The 20,523-nt window shown below is 46.1% G+C and overlaps 1 protein-coding gene and 1 pseudogene across 1 annotated transcript in view; both read left to right on the top strand.

The window, feature by feature from the left end:
• LOC139541408 (tripartite motif-containing protein 16-like) overlaps positions 1–7,695 on the top strand; it is an 8,032-nt pseudogene extending 337 nt beyond the window's left edge.
• Positions 7,696–7,818: 123 nt separating this feature from the next.
• The window catches only part of man2b1 (mannosidase, alpha, class 2B, member 1), a 13,659-nt gene continuing 954 nt past the window's right edge, over positions 7,819–20,523 (top strand). Inside the window, exons 1-22 of the mRNA XM_071389583.1 lie at positions 7,819–7,951; positions 8,369–8,471; positions 8,810–8,983; positions 10,480–10,673; positions 11,347–11,479; positions 12,028–12,173; positions 12,310–12,509; positions 13,205–13,325; positions 13,738–13,816; positions 14,467–14,576; positions 16,163–16,270; positions 16,349–16,465; positions 16,619–16,807; positions 17,006–17,103; positions 17,376–17,496; positions 17,658–17,776; positions 18,042–18,143; positions 18,277–18,364; positions 19,163–19,243; positions 19,389–19,613; positions 19,847–19,996; positions 20,406–20,508. Of these exons, the coding sequence (XP_071245684.1) occupies positions 7,838–7,951; positions 8,369–8,471; positions 8,810–8,983; positions 10,480–10,673; positions 11,347–11,479; positions 12,028–12,173; positions 12,310–12,509; positions 13,205–13,325; positions 13,738–13,816; positions 14,467–14,576; positions 16,163–16,270; positions 16,349–16,465; positions 16,619–16,807; positions 17,006–17,103; positions 17,376–17,496; positions 17,658–17,776; positions 18,042–18,143; positions 18,277–18,364; positions 19,163–19,243; positions 19,389–19,613; positions 19,847–19,996; positions 20,406–20,508 (2,875 nt within the window). The 5' untranslated portion in view covers positions 7,819–7,837. The remainder of the gene's footprint in view (positions 7,952–8,368; positions 8,472–8,809; positions 8,984–10,479; positions 10,674–11,346; positions 11,480–12,027; positions 12,174–12,309; positions 12,510–13,204; positions 13,326–13,737; positions 13,817–14,466; positions 14,577–16,162; positions 16,271–16,348; positions 16,466–16,618; positions 16,808–17,005; positions 17,104–17,375; positions 17,497–17,657; positions 17,777–18,041; positions 18,144–18,276; positions 18,365–19,162; positions 19,244–19,388; positions 19,614–19,846; positions 19,997–20,405; positions 20,509–20,523) is intronic.

The raw sequence follows: 20,523 nt of genomic DNA, 5'->3' as shown, positions 1-20,523 counted from the left end.
AGGCGGCGTAGGGGACGTTCCGTGCGACTTCTGCCCGGTTCAGAACAAACTGAAAGCGCTTAAGTCGTGTCTGGTGTGCTTGGCGTCTTTCTGCGAGCTCCACGTCTTGCCGCACCGCGACGTGGGGACGTTGCGGCGGCATAAACTTGTTGCCGCGGTGGAGAGCTTGGCGGAGAGGCTGTGCGCGCAGCACCGTTTGGGCCTGGAGCAGGGCGGCGACGGGTGCGATGCGGTGGAGTGGAGTGGCGACTGTTTGCTGTGCGAGTCTGACCAAGAGGAACTGCACAGCATCGACGAGCAAAGGGCGCGGAAACAGGTAGTAATCATAATCATAATACACGGGACTTTTTGCAAAGCCTACTCATCACCCTGGTGATTAAAACGGATTAAAAACAAAGTTGTTTCCTAAAAACACTTGTTGATCTTTCCACCTAGGAGTACAAACCGTTAGCCTGGTCCCAGACGTGTTTGTGCTCTTGCCAACTCCATTACACATTGCCAAGCTGAACATTGTTGGCATGACAATGAGAGACAACGAGTTGGCACCCTAGTTGAAATGTCTATGGTTGGCACAACACATGTCTGTACCCTGCAGGCTAACAAACTGCCACTATCCCTAACAACTGAATAGAGGATAAATAGCCTATTCAATATGGCAACCTATGAACATGATTGATTGTGACAGATGACATCCCTCTGCACCAGTTTGATGCAGGTTAGTTACGTCACTGGGAAACACCCCGCTGTGCCCCCTCTGCTGTGGGCAGGCTGTACTATCTGGGGTATCGCTCCCATACCAGGAGAGAAGTAGGCAGGTGCTGTAGGTGTATGTCACTAATGGGGCTATAGTGTTGCTACGCCACTAATGCTGCTCTACTCAGACTGGAGTGCTGCTGACCAAGATTCATTGTCCACTATATAAGCATATGCAATATACACTGAGTGTGCAAACCATTAGGAGCACCTGCTCTTTCCATGACATAGACGGACCAGGTGAATCCAGGTGAAAGGTAGGATCCCTTATTGATGTCAGTTCAATCAGTGTAGATGAAGGGGAGGAGACAGGTTGAAGAAGGATTTTTAAGCCTTGAGACAATTGACATATGGATTGTGTATGTGTGCCATTCAGAGGGTGAATGGGTAGGACAAAAGATTGAAGTGCCTTTGAACGGGGTGTGGTACTAGGTGCCAGGTGCACCGGTTTGAGTGTGTCAAGAACTGCAACACTGCTGGGTTTTTCACGCTTTCCCGTGTGTGTCAAGAATGGTCCACCGAAAGGACATCCAGCCAACTTGACACAACTGTGGGAAGCATTGGAGTCAACATGGACCAGCATCCCTGAGGAAAGCATCCTTGTGAAACGTTTTCGACACCAAAAGGGAGTTCAACTCAATATTAGGAAGGTGTCATATGTCAAGGTGAGTAGATCGTAGATCATTTCTCTCTCTCTCTCTCTCTCTCTCTCTCTCGTTCAGTTGCAGAATTCTCAGAGGTCAGTACAGGGGAGAATCAGGAGTAGAGAGAGGGAGCTGGGAGAGTTTCAACAGAGCATAGAGGCCGTCAAGGTGGGGTTCACACACACACACACACAAAGAGAGAGAGACACACACACACACACAGAGTGAATCAGGAACATAAAAAAAAGAGTGAATAGTAATCAGATTAAAAGGCTTTTAGTGCCTGGGCGACTTTTTTCAGAGAGTCGCCCCGGAACATAACACTGCTGCTATCTGGAAGTTTAGTTTATTAATCCAACCATTTAAAAAAAAACAAGCTCACATAAAACTAGAAAAAGCCGTACATGCACATGAGTAAAATCCTGGAGGATAACACACAATAAAGTCTGGGACTTATTTCTATTGTGGTCCTCTTGAAACAAGATGGCTAGGCAAGATCCAACACGGTTGCACACAAAAGACATTTAAAACGTGTAGTGTACTTGAGGTTTAAAAAGTCTTATGAGGTTTGTAATTTCCACTCTGGAAATTCAGACTTGATTTTCCCTTACGAAACATGTATCTGTGACGTGATGAGTTTGGACCCAGGTGCAGAGAAGAGACCAGACGAGGAATCAGTGGTTAAGGATAAACATAATACTTTACTGAGAAACGGTAGCCGCAGGATCACAGTACACTTGAATAAAACAACAAACACTAAGTCTCAAAAACGCACTCAGGAAACAACCACACATGGTAACCAATTCAACCTTCAGCAAAGGACCACAGAATTCACGCCTCTTTTAACAGGGACATCATCATGAGTAAATAAGACGCCCGAGTGTCGTTAATGTCTCTTGGTTGGTCTCTGCCGCCCTCTGGTGGAACCATGACAGTATCAACCCTTACAAAAATGTCCATTAATTATAATTGACATTTCATGTTGCTGCAGGATTATTTTCCTGCTGTAGCAAACTGTCAGGTCAAATTAAGGTCCTACATCTTTATTGTCTGGCCATGTTGTTGCTCGCTGTCAAAAGCAAGCCAGTCAAGCCAGGCTACCGTTCTGCCCTCTATTCCCCTGGCAGTCAAGCCAGTCAAGCCAGGCTACCGTTCTGCCCTCTATTCCCCTGGCAGTCAAGCCAGTCAAGCCAGGCTACCGTTCTGCCCTCTATTCCCCTGCCAGTCAAGCCAGTCAAGCCAGGCTACCGTTCTGCCCTCTATTCCCCTGGCAGTCAAGCCAGTCAAGCCAGTCAAGCCAGCATTGACAAATAAAAGTACATTTCAGCTGTATGGTTTAAAATCAAATTAAAATTACCAATGAAACCAACATTATTTAAATGTAAATGTTTACTTTCTTGGTGCTTATTACTGAAGAAAATGTTGCTCCTTTACTTTCCTTCATTTGGTGTCCCTTCTCCCCTTACCTAGACATCAGCTGCGTTAGTCCTGGAGGACAGCAATACCCTGTTTGTGGACCTGGCCCTCCGTCTGGAGAGGACCAGGGGGGAGGTGAGGGCCAGGCTGGAAGCCCGGGAGAGAACTGTCCTGGGCAGGGCAGAGAGAGAGCTGGAGACCCTGGAGAAAGAACTGGAGGAGCTACGGAGGAGAGACCAGGAAATGGGCCAGCTACTGACGGAGGATAATGCTCAGTTCTTACAGGTGGGGGGGAGTGAAGGAAGAGCAGAAGAAGAGAAGAAACAGTGAGGTATTGATGGGAAAAGGAAGGGATAATTGAGAGAGAGACTGGATGCTGAAAAATAAAGGAGAGAGAAATATTAATGAGGAAGAGATGGAGAAAAATAATAATGCAGTCAAAACAGATGGAGAGAGAGAGAGAGAGAGGGACGAACGGTGACATGATAAAAATGCTCCACTCATCACCCCTCTCTCCTCCATTCCTCCCTCTCTCTCTCCTCCATCCATCCCTCCCTCCCTCTCTCTCTCCATCCCCAGGCGGCTTACCTGCTGTGTGTCCTCCCACCCACTGGGCGGCGCCACCGAGCCCCTCTCATCCTTCCCGTAGAAGGCTTTAGTGCAGCCCGCAGAGCTCTGTCCCACCTCAGGGCCCGGATGGAGGAACTCTGTAGAGAGGAAGTGGACAAGATCAGCCGCGCAGGTGGAGGGAGTAAAGACACACACACACACACACACACACACACACACACACACACACACACACACACACACACACACACACACACACACACACACACACACACACACACTGGTTTATACTCAAACACACACAACTGCATGCATCTTTTCACAGCTATGCTCTCAGAGACTCCAATAATGCATCTCAAATGACAATGTGTGATGTCACTATGTGACACACTTTTTTACCTCTCTGTAGTGAACGAGAGCTCCTCTGTCTGTCACATGTCTGGTGGAGAGTGTTTGAAAGGTAAGCCCAGAGAAACAGGACGCAAACGCACACACACACACACACAAACCCACACACACACACACAGCTCTCTCAGGGTCACCTCTGTGGTGTGTTGCTCATCTAAGACTCAGGCTTTAGGGTGAACATGGGGATGTTAGTTGAATCGTTTTCAGTAACTTCTGATATGATTCATTTGGATGGAATGTAACACTGATTCCTCTTTGTCTCATTCTCTACCTCCCTCCCCCTCCTTTCTATTTCTGTCCCTCGCCTCCTTACTCCTTACCCCCTCTCCCTTCTTTCTTCTCTCTCTCTCTGTAGCAGTGCCTGCATCGTTTCCTCTCTCCCCCTCTCTCTCCAGCCCTCGGACCAGAGGATGAGAGTATCCTTCCTCAAGTGTAAGTACTGACACACACACACACACATCACACGCACAGCACAGCACAGCACAGCACGCACGCACACACACTACACTACACACACACACACACACTACACACACACACACACACACACACAGCAGTCTTCCTGAGGTGTAAGTACTACCCACGAGACACCTTGTCAGTCTGACGATGCCACCGGTATAACTTGTCACCGTGGAGATGCTGCCCTGGTCGCGTGGTATCCCGAGATGACCTTGTTTTCACACCCCTCCCCTGTCCTATGACAACCACGCCATCCCTTCACCACACACACACACACTGACACTCACACAAACACACACACACAAACACACACACACACTGACATACACACACACTGACACGCACACAAACACAGGTGTTGACATGCCGTTGGCACAAACCCAGAGCTACTCAGAAAGGGGATCTCTCTCTCTTTCTCCCATGCCCTTCTCCCCCCCCCCCCCACCGTTCACAGTTAATGAGGGCGACAGGGTAACCTGAGAACGCACTTGTGTCCCTAATGGCACCCTATTCCCTATATAGTGCACTACTTTAGACTATGGCCCTGGTCAAAAGCATTGCACTACATAGGGAATAGGGTGCCATTTGGGAAGTACTCCATGTCTGTCTGGTGCTTTCTTTACCTTCATGAATAGTATGTGGATATGATATTTCTGACATTTAGTAGTCTGTTGTTCACAGTGAACAACGGGTACATGATGAGACAAGCCCATGGACAGGATGAGATCATGGAGACGGGTGTTAGGTTTAATAATTCACACCGTCTGGGTTAGAATAAAGGCCACTACGCACTTTACTCAAACGCAGCGACGGCGCGTCGTTTTCTACGTAGTTCTACTACTTCTGTGCGGCTCAAATTTTGGAACGGACCGTATATGGCGCTGCGTCGCTCTGTTTGCATACGGTGTGTAGGGCCCTTAAGACTCTGGCAGGCATATACTGTATCTGTCTGGGCTAGACGTCAATCAGAACACTGTCCCTCTGGCCAGGCAACCACGCTATTGCGTAATAGTGCATTGTTCATTTCTTGTATTTCATTCTAATAGTTCTATTAGATTAAGACTGTCATATTTGCAGACAGACATTCATATGGTCACTGTTCTTTTTACTGCGCCGAAAACTGTTGCGTATTTAGTTCAATAATCTCTGTTAGAAATGGTACCCGGTGGTCATGATAATGCTATTGAGAGTTAATGACACTTCTAAGCTAACAGGTAAATAATTGTCATGGATTGTTCAATCAATCACTCTGGACTCAGGCATCTATTTGATTGATTGGTTGGTTGATTGATCTCCTCAATCTCCTGTCCCTGGACCCAGACACGGCCCGCCCCCACCCTGGTCCTTCTGGAGGGTCCCGATGGATCTGTCGCTCGCTTATCTTTAACCCCCTCCTCTCTCTCTTCAGGCTCCCGTCGTCTGTCCCTGGACCCAGACACGGCCCACCTCACCCTGTTCCTCTTGGAGGGTCCCCAGGGGGCTCACTGTGGAGAGGAGCCCCAGTCCTACCCCCTCCACCCGTTGCGCTTCGACTCCGTGGCCCAGGTCCTCTGTAGGGAGGGCCAGTTTGGAGGGGCCAGCTACTGGGAGGTGGAGTGGAGGGGAGGAGGGTGGGTGGACATTGGGATGACGTACAAAGGGATCGGACGTAAAGGTAGCTGCTTCTCGGGATAGTTTTTTATGTCAGTTATGTTGAGCAATTTGCAAATGTCAACATTTCACACACAAAGTGTTTGTAATAATCACTTTCTAATCAAGGCTTGGTCTGAAACGTCCTATTTGGCTCGGGACAAAATGTGTGCATTATATAGGGACAGCCAAAGGTTTTCGAATCTTATTTTCTTTCTTATTTTTCTAATCTAAAGGAGGCGGAAAACCCTGTCTGCTGGGACGGAACGAGAACTCATGGCGTCTGAGGTGCACGCACGCCGGGTACGCCGCGTGGCACGATAACCGGAAGACGACCGTAGCTGCGCCCCTGTGCCCGCGGATCGGCGTGTTTCTGGAACACCAGAAGGGAGCGTTGTCCTTCTATAGTGTGGCGTCGGACGCCGTTTCCCTGCTCCACACGTTCAGGTGTCCGTTCTCTCAGCCGCTGTACCCAGCGTTTCGGTTGGACCTGGACGCCACACTGTTGATATGTCCACATGAAACACACAACGGGAACTAACCTCTTCTGTTTCTGGATCTCTTATTTCCACCCAATGGGAACTCTTCCTGCGTACTGCCGAACAAATACCATTGATTACAAGTAAACACAAATGTGCTTTTCTGCCCCAGAAAGGACTCAACATGAACCCTACCTAACTCTTTACTGCTCCCTAACCTCTCTCTTTCTGAACACCTTCTCTTGACCCAATGGGTACCCATCCTAGAGCCCAAACCTAACTCTGCTGCCCTCTCTTGTTATGGCCAGAACCCTGCTTTAGCTTTACCAGGTACCTCAACTCCTCCACTGTGTTTAAAATGAACCTCCTAATAGCTACAACCAACAACTGATTGTTTACTCATTGTTGTTGCTCTACATTTCAGTCATTTAGCACACACTCTTATCCAGGGCAACGTACAGGAGCAATTAGGGTGAAGTGCCTTACTCAAGGGCACATCGACAGATTTTTAACTTAGTCAGTTCGGGGATTCAAACCAGCAACCTTTCAGTTACTGGCCCAACACTCTTAACCGCTCGGCTACCTGCCTCCCTGAAATGTCAACTCAAGATGTCAACTCAGCATAGGTCCACGGTAAGGGATTAATCATTTACTTTGACATCAATCAATAATTTTTGAAGTATCGTTGCCAAAAAAACTCTAATCTGCGCTCAACTCCGTGGAGGCGTTGTGTTACTTGGATAGGCCTAGGAAAGGCTATCTCAAGTCACCAAACTAGTGATGCTGAAAAGACAATGTTGTTGTGTAAGGAGAGTCTGAACTGAGCAGCATATTGTATGCATGGCCTCTCCATTCAAATATCATTCACAATGTGGCCCTATTGTAAACAGAGACTTCACTTCAGCAGCCATGAAGCCATCTTGATCAATCACCCTATTCTATTGATCACTGTGACTGTTACTTAACAATAACATCATGTGAAAAATAAGCTCAGGTCAATCCAACTAAATGCAATGTAGCCAAATGTCGAATGTAGCTATTTCAAAATACTATTAGTTGGAAAGGTTTTGAATGCCATTATATCATCATGAAGGGACATTGAAGGAAATATGTATTTTCTATAAAGTGCATTATTTCATGAGTTATAGTCAGACTAATAGTGGGATAGGCTATGCTGGGTAGCCTATGGTTTCTATGGCCCCATCTCTCTCTACCTCCCCATTCCTTCAATCATTTATTTCTCTGTGACTATTACAATGAATGTGCAGCTTTGTATTCATGTGGGCTGTGTAACTGTTACTGTCTTCAATAAACCAATTATACATTTTCAATCTCAATTTTACTATCAACGTTCCAATTTCCCCCTTCAAAGCATAAAAAAAGAATAGGACTGCCCCTAGAGGGCGTGGTCTGGGGGGAAGTCACATGATATGAGAGATACATAAACAAATGTCACATGACTCGTGGCTGTTTTCCAAGATGGCGACTCCGGTGTATACACCGTTTGTGTTCCTCCTGTTATTATTTCAAAGCGGCGTTTGGGGCTTTCCCGTCAGTCAAACACCCCAAGAAAGTCCGACATGTGGATACAAGGTACGTCTATAGTTCCTATCCCTATTGTGGTGAATAAAAACGCAACTGAAACACTTAAACCGTGTATTGGTATAGCAGCTTTGATAAACTTCTTCACTGTTTCCAGCTTTAGCCGATTTCAAACACTTTCATTTTCGTGTAGAGAACACAGTAGCAGAAGTTATATTCCTGGCATAACAGATTTTTACTTCCACATAAAACGTGAAATGGAAGCTACAAATCACATTCGATCTAGCCAGTCTTGCACTAAGTCTGATCTTGCACTGTTATCATTGGTGGTTTAATTAAATTACAATTACAACGTTACAATTTTTGTAAAGCTAAGTAGCCTCTGATATGCCTCTCTCCTTAACATAACATTAGCCCACCAGCTAAAATCCCTAATTATTTTCCCATTGTGTGTACTACACATCCTAGTCATGTCATGCTACCAAGCCTGGGATGTTGAACGTGCATCTAGTGCCCCACACCCACGACGACGTTGGCTGGCTCAAGACCGTGGACCAATACTTTTATGGAGGTCTGTACCCCCCCCCCCCCCCCCCCCCCATCATGTGGCTCACATCTACACACACAAACACACTCATAAACAGCTATGTCATAAGTCAAGGTGGTATAGTTAAAAGTTAAACTGACCCATTGTTAAAACCATAGTTGTGAGGCTTTTATTATATTTTATTATAGGCATACATAACACCTACAATAACCTAGAATCACATGGTTTTACAGTTCAAACCTCATGACTGGGTGGATGTGAACCGCATGATAGATGTTGTATCATGTGTGCATACGTCTTATCACGTTAGTGTGTGTGTGTGTGTCTAACCCGTGTATGTAACCTGCCTGTCGTCGTTCCAGACCGTAATGACATCCAGCACGCGGGGGTGCAGTACATTCTGGACTCTGTGGTGGACCAGCTGCTGAAGAACCCTGACAGACGCTTCATCTACGTAGAGACAGCCTTCTTCTACCGCTGGTGGAAACAACAGACTGATGACATGCAGAACACTGTCAAACAGCTGGTCAATGAGGGTGAGGCCAGAGAGGGGTTATAGAGCCTTTATAAAACATGTCAGGAAGTAGTTATAAAGATGTAGAGTCCACCTTCTACCGCTGGTGAAGGAGCCAGTCAGACAGCAGGTTAATGAGAGGAGGGATGTAGGTGTTATAAAGATGTAGAGTCTACCGCTGGGGAAGGAGCCAGTCAGACAGCAGGTTAATGAGAGGAGGGATGTAGGTGTTATAAAGATGTAGAGTCAGGAGCCAGTCAGACAGCAGGTTAATGAGAGGAGGGATGTAGGTGTTATAAAGATGTAGAGTCCCCCTTCTACCGCTGGGGAAGGAGCCAGTCAGACAGCAGGTTAATGAGAGGAGGGATGTAGGTGTTATAAAGATGTAGAGTCTACCGCTGGGGAAGGAGCCAGTCAGACAGCAGGTTAATGAGAGGAGGGATGTAGGTGTTATAAAGATGTAGAGTCCACCTTCTACCGCTGGTGAAGGAGCCAGTCAGACAGCAGGTTAATGAGAGGAGGGATGTAGGTGTTATAAAGATGTAGAGTCTACCGCTGGGGAAGGAGCCAGTCAGACAGCAGGTTAATGAGAGGAGGGATGTAGGTGTTATAAAGATGTAGAGTCCACCTTCTACCGCTGGGGAAGGAGCCAGTCAGACAGCAGGTTAATGAGAGGAGGGATGTAGGTGTTATAAAGATGTAGTTCACCTTCTACCGCTGGGGAAGGAGCCAGTCAGACAGCAGGTTAATGAGAGGAGGGATGTAGGTGTTATAAAGATGTAGAGTCCACCTTCTACCGCTGGGGAAGGAGCCAGTCAGACAGCAGGTTAATGAGAGGAGGGATGTAGGTGTTATAAAGATGTAGAGTCCCCCTTCTACCGCTGGGGAAGGAGCCAGTCAGACAGCAGGTTAATGAGAGGAGGGATGTAGGTGTTATAAAGATGTAGAGTCCACCTTCTACCGCTGGGGAAGGAGCCAGTCAGACAGCAGGTTAATGAGAGGAGGGATGTAGGTGTTATAAAGCTGTAGAGTCTACCGCTGGGGAAGGAGCCAGTCAGACAGCAGGTTAATGAGAGGAGGGATGTAGGTGTTATAAAGCTGTAGAGTCTACCGCTGGGGAAGGAGCCAGTCAGACAGCAGGTTAATGAGAGGAGGGATGTAGGTGTTATAAAGATGTAGAGTCCACCTTCTACCGCTGGGGAAGGAGCCAGTCAGACAGCAGGTTAATGAGAGGAGGGATGTAGGTGTTATAAAGATGTAGAGTCTACCTTCTACCGCTGGGGAAGGAGCCAGTCAGACAGCAGGTTAATGAGAGGAGGGATGTAGGTGTTATAAAGCATCTCTCTCACCTGAGTGTGACTGCTATTGGTGGTGTTATTGAACAGATGTAAATTGCAATTCAGAGGTTATAAACGGTTATAACCCCTTTAATTAACCTGTGATTAAGTCATATTACGTTAAATAACTCTTTATTGCTGTTTTCATCACTTTTGTCCCCCTCCCCCTCCCTCCTCTCAGGGCGGTTGGAGTTTGTGAACGGGGGCTGGTGTATGAGTGACGAGGCGACCACCCACTACAGTGCAGTCATAGACCAGATGACCATGGGCCTGCGGTTCCTCAACGACACGTTCGGACACTGCGGTCGCCCCCGCGTCGCCTGGCACATCGACCCCTTCGGACACGCCCGCGAGCACGCCTCCATGTTCGCACAGGTACGGGTTGTATTCATTAGTGCACACAGTAATGTTTCTTATTACTGGTTGGTCCCTCCCTGTTTTGGCCAGTTTGGTTCCTACTGAATACAACCCACAATCTCCTGTCTTGTTTCCTACCTCACAATATCCTGTCTGTCAGACTTCCTCTGTCTATTCTTGCCCAGGTAAATCTCTTCCACTCCTTTTTCCATCATGTCTTAATCCATTGTCTGAATAGATCTAGTACAACCATCCAAGACTCTCGTCTGTTGAAAGGTTGTCAGTGTCATAAGGTTCTTGTGGGCTCCCAAGTTGGGAATAGAAGTGGGGCAAAACAAATGTAGTCAAAGTTTTCCATGTCAGAAATAACACGATACGAGTCTCCCTCATCTTTCCATTCAGTTACAAGGTCAGAGGGACGATTAGAATCCTTACTGTGTTTATTGTATTGAATGGGTGGCAGGTAGCCTAGAGGTTAGTGTTGAACGTTGGTCCAGTAACCTGAAGGTTGCTGGTTTGAATACCCGAGCTGAGAAGGTTAAACATTTAGAACCAAACTCTAATTTTCTCCAGGTGGCATCATACTACCATGGATGACCCTGTAAAACAACACATTTCACTGCACCTACCCGGTGTGTGGGACAAGAAACCATGTTGTGTGTGTGTATTGACTGATGGTTCTCTGTTCTAGATGGGTTATGACGGCTTCTTCTTTGGTCGTCTGGACTACCAGGATCGTAGCAGGAGGATGGTAGCCAAGGAACAGGAGATGTTGTGGAGGGCCAGCGAGAGCCTCACCCCCCCTATGGCTGACCTCTTCACGGGTACTGACCTTTGACCTTCGACCTCTAGCAACAGCTTCACGTAGTCGTTCCATTAGATATTTTCTGTCATATTGCTCACAACCTATTCAGTTTTTGCAATAGACCTGGGATATCCCATTTTCTTCATCAATATTACTCTTTCCCTTTCGGCACTAACATCTGTCCTCTCTCCCCACTCAAGTGTAGTCTATAGTCTAACACCCGTCTCCCCGGTCAATGTTTAGATGGGATACAGCTTGTGTCAAATTGACGTCAAAAGTGTAAGTTCTCCTAACCTGCTACGAAAAGTCAATTTTGACGAAAGCTGTATCCCTTCTAGACAAAACCCCTCCCCCCTCATCAATACTGATCTCACCTTGACCCCTGACCCCTAGCCACCGCTGTAGCCTAACCCAGCTCCCTCTCCCATAGGTATCTTCCCTAACAGGTACGACCCTCCCGACGGCTTCTGTTGAGACCAGTCATGTGATCAATCCTGACCTGACCTCCCACCTATGAACCCTGACCCCTAGCACCCCAGTAGCCTAACCCAGCCCCCTCTCCTCCAGGTATCCTTCCTAACGGGTACAACCCTCCGGAGGGATTCTGTTGGGACCAGTCATGTGACGATCCACCAATCAGAGACGACCCTGATCTGGAGGACTATAATGTTGACGATGTGGTGACCAGGTTCCTCCGCATCGCACATGCACAGGTTAGAGATGAGACACACACATACAGGTCGTTCACACATGCACAGGTTAGAGATGAGACACACACATACAGGTCGTTCACACACACACAGGTTAGTCATAATAATAACACACTCTCTCTCTTCTCCCCTGCACCAGGCATTGGTGTATAAAACCAACCACATCATAATGACTATGGGGTCAGACTTCCAGTATGAGAACGCCAACCTGTGGTATAAGAACCTGGACAAGCTCATTCGCTACGTCAATCAGAAGCAGAGTAACGGCTCTGAAGTCAATGTTCTCTACTCTACACCCTCCTGTTACCTACAGGAGCTACACAGGGCTAACCTCACATGGTACTATACCACTATATTAACTATATGATTCTGTTAGAATACTAAACTATGTTTAGCTAGTCAGAGTAACGGCTCTGAAGTCAACGTTCTCTACTCTCTCCTGTTACCTACAGGAGCTACACAGGGCTAACCTCACATGGTACTATACCACTATATTAACTATATGATGCTGTTAGAATACTAAACTATGTTTAGCTAGTCAGAGTAACGGCTCTGAAGTCAACGTTCTCTACTCTCTCCTGTTACCTACAGGAGCTACACAGGGCTAACCTCACATGGTGCTATACCACTATATTAACTATATGATGCTGTTAGAATACTATACCACTATATTAACTATATGATGCTGTTAGAATACTAAACTATGTTTAGCTAGTCAGAGTAACGGCTCTGAAGTCAATGTTCTCTACTCTCTCCTGTTACCTACAGGAGCTACACAGGGCTAACCTCACATGGTGCTATACCACTATATTAACTATATGATGCTGTTAGAATACTATACCACTATATTAACTATATGATGCTGTTAGAATACTATACCACTATATTAACTATATGATGCTGTTAGAATACTATACTATGTTTAGCTAGTCAGAGTAACGGCTCTGAAGTCAACGTTCTCTACTCTCTCCTGTTACCTTAAATTATGTACAGGTCATTTAAATGTTCTCTCTCTCACCCCCGACCCCCGTCAGGCCTCTAAAAGGGGATGATTTCTTCCCCTATGCTGACTCCGCTCATGACTTCTGGACAGGATATTTCACCAGCCGTCCAGCCCTGAAACGCTATGAGAGGATCAGCAACAGCTACCTGCAGGTACACTACTCAAACCTCAGACAATGGCTTTGTCTGAAAGCCTCAAAACCGTGATGTCATGGATAAGTTGTGACTGACTGACTGATCTACAAGTAATATTGAGCAGTTATTGATGATGTAAGGTGATTTGTAGATTAGTCAGTCTCGACTTGCCTTTAAAGTTGGCTGTATGTCGAACGCGGCCATTGATTCCTCCTCATTGGAGGAGGAGGTCGAAGGGGAGGGACTTGGAGCCTCTTCTCCAATGAGCTTTCCAGAGGGAGGTGAGGAATCATGGATTTGACAGCTTGTACACTTTTCATACAAAGCCACCAGACATTCACTAAAGGATGACAGTTGAGTAGTCCCACACTGAGGCCATGTCTGGAGACTTGGTTAATGCATCATTCCTCTCCTCCCTTTGGTTTCACAGACGTGTAATCAGCTGGAGGTCCTTGGTGGTCCCATCTCAAGGAAAGGTCCCTTTGGAGCTGGAGACAGTGACACCCTGAGTAAGTGCCTAGTGTACACACTTTCATCACATTCAAGTGCACTACTTCATCATCACTACATGAGTTGACTAAGCCTAGTGGCAGTCAGACACTGTTTCAATGTCCATACTAGCATCCTTCTTATTAATACTAGCATCCTTCTTATTAATACTAGCATCCTTCTTATTAATACTAGCATCCTTCTTATTAATACTTGCATCCTTCTTATTAATACTTGCATCCTTCTTATTAATACTAGCCTCCTTCTTATTAATACTGGCCTCCTTCTTATTAATACTGGCATCCTTCTTATTAATACTAGCATCCTTCTTATTAATACTAGCATCCTTCTTATTAATACTAGCATCCTTCTTATTAATACTAGCATCCTTCTTATTAATACTAGCATCCTTCTTATTAATACTTGCATCCTTCTTATTAATACTTGCCGCCTCCTTATTAATACTAGCATCATTCTTATTAATACTAGCATCATTCTTATTAATACTAGCATCATTCTTATTAATACTAGCATCATTCTTATTAATACTGGCCTCCTTCTTATTAATACTGGCCTCCTTATTAATACTGGCATCCTTCTTATTAATAAGCTTGACGCGGATTAGAGGACGGCGAGGTTGACAGGGAGTGTTCTGTGTTGTGATTGGTAGAGAAGGCCATGGCAGTGGCTCAGCATCACGACGCCGTATCCGGGACTGAAAAGCAACACGTTGCCAACGACTACGCTAGGAGACTGGCCAACGGCTGGGCACACTGCCAGGTACCTACCGTGTGTGTGTGTTCTTTCTATTGATCCATACGTTCTCTCTTGTTAGATTAACTGTTGTCGTGTCTTTGGCTATGCCGGATTAATTGCTATGACATGCTATTCTATAAAATACTTTCTCCATAATTAATATCACCTGATTGAGCTAATCGGGTAAATGTAATTAACTAGAGAGTCGGGCACCACGAAATAATATTTATAGAGCCTTTATCTTCCGAATAAACTCTTAAAGATTTAGCAATATTTTACATCAATAGCAGTCAACATTGTCATCTTTCAGTCTCATATTCTGAAAGTTGTAAATTCTTGGTTATCTGCAAGAATCCTGGCTAACAAGTTGAATCAGCAATACAAAATTGGGTTTAATTATTTATTTACTAAATACCTAACTAATCACACAGAATCACACATACACAATTAAATCATAACTTGATTACAAATTGCCGTCATAAAGGAAAACGTCCCTAGCGGGCGGAATAGATATGACAGCTTGTTACACAAAGGAAAGGGGGCTGGGTTTTAGTGAAAGAGCGGGAGACTGGAACAGAGGTGAAGCTGTGCTATCGTAAATACAGTATCTTATGCATTCTAAATTACCGCCCATTTGGAAAAGGAAAATGCAATAAATATTTACTCTGAGCTGCGCTTCAGTAGGTTGGTGGTAGATGGAAGACCGTGTTGCCAAACCGAGTCCTCTGTCCTTTGAAGAATGTCTCTGGTGGTCACTGGATACGTTGTAGTAACGTCGTTGTGTAGTAGACGGGATACTCTGACTGTCCTTCCTAACCTGCGTTTGTAGCAGCTGTTGCTAACTCAACGGCTAGGAGGTATCACTTCTGTAGTGAATACGAGTTCAAAGTTCATACCATTCACAACCAAAGTTCATGCTGAGGTTGGCTTCGTTCTGTAGTTATTATCTGAACCATTCTGACATGGGATCGTCACCCTCATCTCCTCAGAACAGAAGGTTATATTTTTGTCAATGGCTTTATATAGTGGAGGGAGAGGGGTGTGTCTGAAAAGTTTATTACCCATGTCTCTTCACAGGGGCGGGCCACTGGTTGAGCAGAGGCCCAAACTTATGAAAACCCGAAGCTAAAATTACATTTCATCTCTTCACAAATAATTTCATATTCAAACATTTGAATTAAACAACAATTCCATGTGAATCCGATACCTCTGATGTTTAGACTTTCCACAGTAGAGTTTGTCATCCTGTCATTGATGAGAATGTCTCAGATGACAACCGAACTGACATAATATACCTTAAGTACCACCGCATATGTTCAGTTGGTCGGATTACCAGAATATAGTTCATTTCCCCCCAACTTCTGATGTTCCCAGAATCTCTATGTTAACCAAAGGGTTTTCTGATGTCACATCAGTATAGTAGGGAGAGGGAAAAAGGGGGAAAGAGGTATTTATGACTGTCATAAACCTACCCCCAGGCCAACGTCATGACACTGTGTATGATTGACTCTCCATCTGTCTCTCTCCAGTGTGTGGAGGACTATAGGACACAGACTAAATAAAGTATATTACTGTACAGTGTGTAACCTCTCTCATCCCCTCTGTCCCAGGTGTTGGTCAGTAACACTCTATCCTCTCTGAGTGGATCATCTGCTCCTCGTGTTTACTGTGAACACCTCAACATCAGTGTGTGTCCCCTCACAGAGACCAGCAAGAAGGTAACACGCACACAGGCACACTCACAATCCTCTTTGGTTCCGTGAAGTTAAATTCCTTTTTCCATGTTTCTCTGTCAGTTCTCAGTGAACGTGTACAACCCTCTAGCTCATCCAGTCAGTTGGCCAGTCAGACTGCCAGTCAACGGGACGGCCTACAGTATCTCAGATGCTAAGGGCAAGGCTGTGGACAGTCAGGTTGGTCTGTCTGTTCTGATAATGGTTGTCATATGTAGTTGTTCAATAACCTTTGTTATGACAGTTATGTATTGTGTGTGTATTTGCGTTTTGTGTACGACTTGTGTGTTTGTCCGTAACCCCCCCCCCCCCACTCTATCCCCACCCCCTCAGGTGGTCCCAGTGTCCCAGGCCACAGCGGCTGTGCGAAGGGGCAGGGGGTACGCTGTCAACGAGCTGTTGTTCCAGGTTCAGGCCCCTCCCCTGGGCTACAGCACCTACTCTGTCTCCCTGCTTCAGAACGGGCCTCCATCTCCACAGTCCTCTCCACTGCCCAGGGCTCCCAAGGCTGTACAGAACAAGGTCTGGGTCTTATGGCTGTACACAAACTTACTTTCTACTATGAAAGCAAATATTTGATGTATTGATATCATGTCATCAATGGAGACGCATATTCCAAAATGTATAATGTCTCCATTAATGAAGGTTTGGAAAAGTATTGTATCTAGGTTTTTAGGTTTGGATGTCACCTGTTCTGTCACTTTGACGGGTCTCCTCTAGTTTCTCAGGGTGACCTTTGACCCAGAGACGGGTCTCCTCAGCAGCCTCAGTAACCTGGAGACACAACAGACTGTCAAACTGTCACAGAACTTCTACTGGTCCGTACTACTTACTCTCTACCTCTCCATTTCTCTCTACCCTTCCCTCTCTCTACCTCTCCATTTCTCTCTACCCTTCCCTCTCTCTACCACTCCATTTCTCTCTACCCTTCCCTCTCTCTACCACTCCTTCATATTCTCTATACCCTTCCATAATTATTTCTCCCTCAGTCTCTCTCCCCATCCTTCCCTTCTTCTTTACTCTCACTGTGTGCTAGCATTGTTACATTGAGGGATTTTCCGTCATCTTTGCTCTGTGTATGTTTCTCCAGGTACAACGCCAGCGATGGTAACAACTCAGAGAGTATTCAGATGTCAGGGGCCTACATCTTCAGACCGAACACCTCTACCCCCTTCATCATCAGCAAGACGGCTAAGATAGAAACACTACAGGTACCTACTACATTATACTTCATGTAGTCTATTTACTTGCATGTGTTTCAATATGCAGAAGACCCACTAAACATTCAAGAGATTCATTCCAGTCATCTCACAATTTCTTGTCTCCGCCTTAACCCCCTCCTCCTGTCTTATGCCCCCCTCCTCCCCATCAGAATTCCGTGGTGCAGGAGGTGAGACAGTGGTTCAGTCCCTGGGTCTCTCAGGTGGTCCGTCTCTACACAGACAGCAGGGCTCTAGAACTGGAGTGGACTGTAGGCCCGGTGCCTATAGGGTGAGGAAGGGGCTCAGAGCCACATGGGGCCTGGTCACAGATAATACACTGGAAGGAGAATGGCGCGTTATTGAGACAGCCTGTGTATGTCTGGCAGTAGGAGTGAGTCTTTAACAGACTAGAAAGTATTCCTGTACCATAGATCATAGTGTATCATGTTCTCTCTCTCTACCCCCCCTTCTCTCTCTCCACCCCCCCCCCCCCTCTCTCTACCCCCTCTTCTCTCTGCCCCCCCCCCCTTCTCTCTTTCTGCCCCCCCCCTCAGTGATGACCTGGGTAAAGAGGTGATAAGTCGTCTAGACAGCAGCATCAACTCCTCTGGTGTCTTCTACACAGACTCTAATGGCAGAGAGGTGCTGCAGAGACGGTGAGGAACCTGTGTGTGTGTTTACCAAATCTATGCATCAGTATGTGTTCATGACGGAGTACTGTATTCCAGTAGTATGTGTTCAGACACATACAGTATACACCCTAATGCGTTGTATATCTGTCTCTGACAGGAAAGACTACCGCCCCACGTGGAACCTGAGGCAGTCTGAGCCAATTGCTGGCAACTACTATCCAATCAACTCTAGAGCTTACATTAAGGTGTGTCTCATTGGTCATCCACTTCCTCCTCTCTTATGATCATGCACTTTCCTCTTCCCACTTAGTTTATTTTTCTGTGGTAGCCTTCCTGGTTCAAAACTCTTGACTCTCCCTCCTGTTCTCGTCACTCTGTTTTACAAATTCATGTGCTATTATCTGACAATAGTAAATCGTGACTTACTGTCATGAGAATTTTTAATCCCATTGATAATAACAATCAATCAATAGCTTTGACCAATCACCGAGGTTTGTAAGACCCTGGGTTTAATAATAATTAGTCAAAGACTCAGCTTATGCAAAAGGTTAGTACAGTTTATTCACGAGAACGTTCTCCCGTCCACAATACAAAGACATCCAATTTATAGCGGCGCACATACTTCCACACAAACAGCAGATATCATACGCACATACTTCCACACAAACAGTAGGTATCATACGCACATACATACACACGAACAGTAGGTATCCTACGCACATACTGTATCAATACCCAGCCGACAAAGATTAGGGACCGTGAAAAGCACTCCCTGTCCTCTCCCAAATCTCTGTGGCCCCTAGCCAAGGTCGGCACCGAAGCTTGCTCAGACAGTCTGTGTTTAAGATACTATAGAAACATATTGTACAGATATTGTTTTACCCTAATTCTGACTAAAACAACACACATAATTACAATAAATGTTACTGATTAAAACTACACACATCATTAATAATAATTTTATACAATTATATGGTTTCAGGGTGGAATATTCGAATCATTCATTTATAAATTCCATCAACACTTACACTGTGTGTGTGCAGGATGACAAGGACCAGCTGACTGTAGTGACGGACCGTTCTCAGGGAGGCGGCAGCATTCAGGATGGATCACTGGAGATCATGGTAACATACACACACTCTCATTTTTCATGTGTTAGCTTTTTGGCATCAAAGACATCTGTTGTGTTTCACACATCTCACCTCTTTCCTCCGGCTCCACACCTTGTCCATCTTCGTGCCTCACATTTATCACTGTCACATCTGACAGCTCCACCGTAGGTTGCTGTACGATGACGTCCGGGGTGTAGGTGAGCCCCTCAATGAGACGTCTGACATTTACCCAGAAGGCCTGGTGGTTCGTGGTCGCCTCCTCCTCTCCCTCAGCCCCCCTGCCACGGCCGCTGACACACACCGCCCCCTAGCACAGGAAGTGGTGCTGCAGCCTCTCATCACGTTCACCGACGGAGAGCTGCACCCTAGTACCAGGCTGGAGGTGAGAGATAGAGCCCATCTCAAATGATTCTTTCCTCAAGTTCTCCTTGCCTCTTTCTCAACTGTATTGGAGAAGGTCCCGCCCCTCAGGCCTTCTTCTCCAATGGATTTTGAGAAAGAGGTGGAGAGTGAAGGAGGAAGCTGATTGAGGAACAGTTATTAGCCCTGCAGATGAAATACGTGTCACTTTGGACTATTGAAATGAACCCCCGTTTAACTCTTTCCCCCCCTCAGTTCTCTGGGCTACAGGCAGTGCTGCCCCCTGCTGTTCACCTGTTGACAGTGTCTCAGTGGGACCAGGACTCAGTGCTGCTCAGACTGGAGCATCAGTACCAAGCCTCAGAGAGCAAGGAGCATTCCCAGCCTGTTACTGTTAATCTGCAGGTTAGTGATATGTAACACTGTATATACACACACACACACCATACAGAGACTGTGGTTCTAAGGCTGGAGCACCAGCAGCAAACCCAGGAGAGCAAGGAGCATTCAGTCTCACAGTCAGGTTAGTGGTGAACACACACACAGTGCTGCTCAGACTGGAGCATTAGTATCGGGCTAAGGAGAGCAAGATGAACTGTCAACCTACAGGTTCAGAACTCCCACACGTATGCATACGACCCATAAACAAAGTGAAACATTTTACTAATACCATACATTCCTGTCTCAATGTGATGTAACAACTGTTATTCACAAGTTAATTAATTTCAAACCACTTTGAAAACAATGTAGATATTGAAGTTACTGGCAGATGGTCCATTCTCTACCAGTCACTCACACACTGCTCTCTCTGTAGAAGCTGTTCTCCACTCTGGATGTGCTGGGCATGTCCGAGATGAACCTGTCAGCCAATCAGTGGAAGGATGAGATGACGCGTCTGGACTGGAAGGCGGAGTCAGGTACACATCACACAG

This window comes from Salvelinus alpinus, chromosome 2 (assembly GCF_045679555.1).
Source record: "Salvelinus alpinus chromosome 2, SLU_Salpinus.1, whole genome shotgun sequence".
Taxonomy (NCBI): domain Eukaryota; kingdom Metazoa; phylum Chordata; class Actinopteri; order Salmoniformes; family Salmonidae; genus Salvelinus; species Salvelinus alpinus.
Note: the sequence above shows the minus strand (reverse complement) of the source record. Positions and strands in the feature narration are given on the sequence as shown.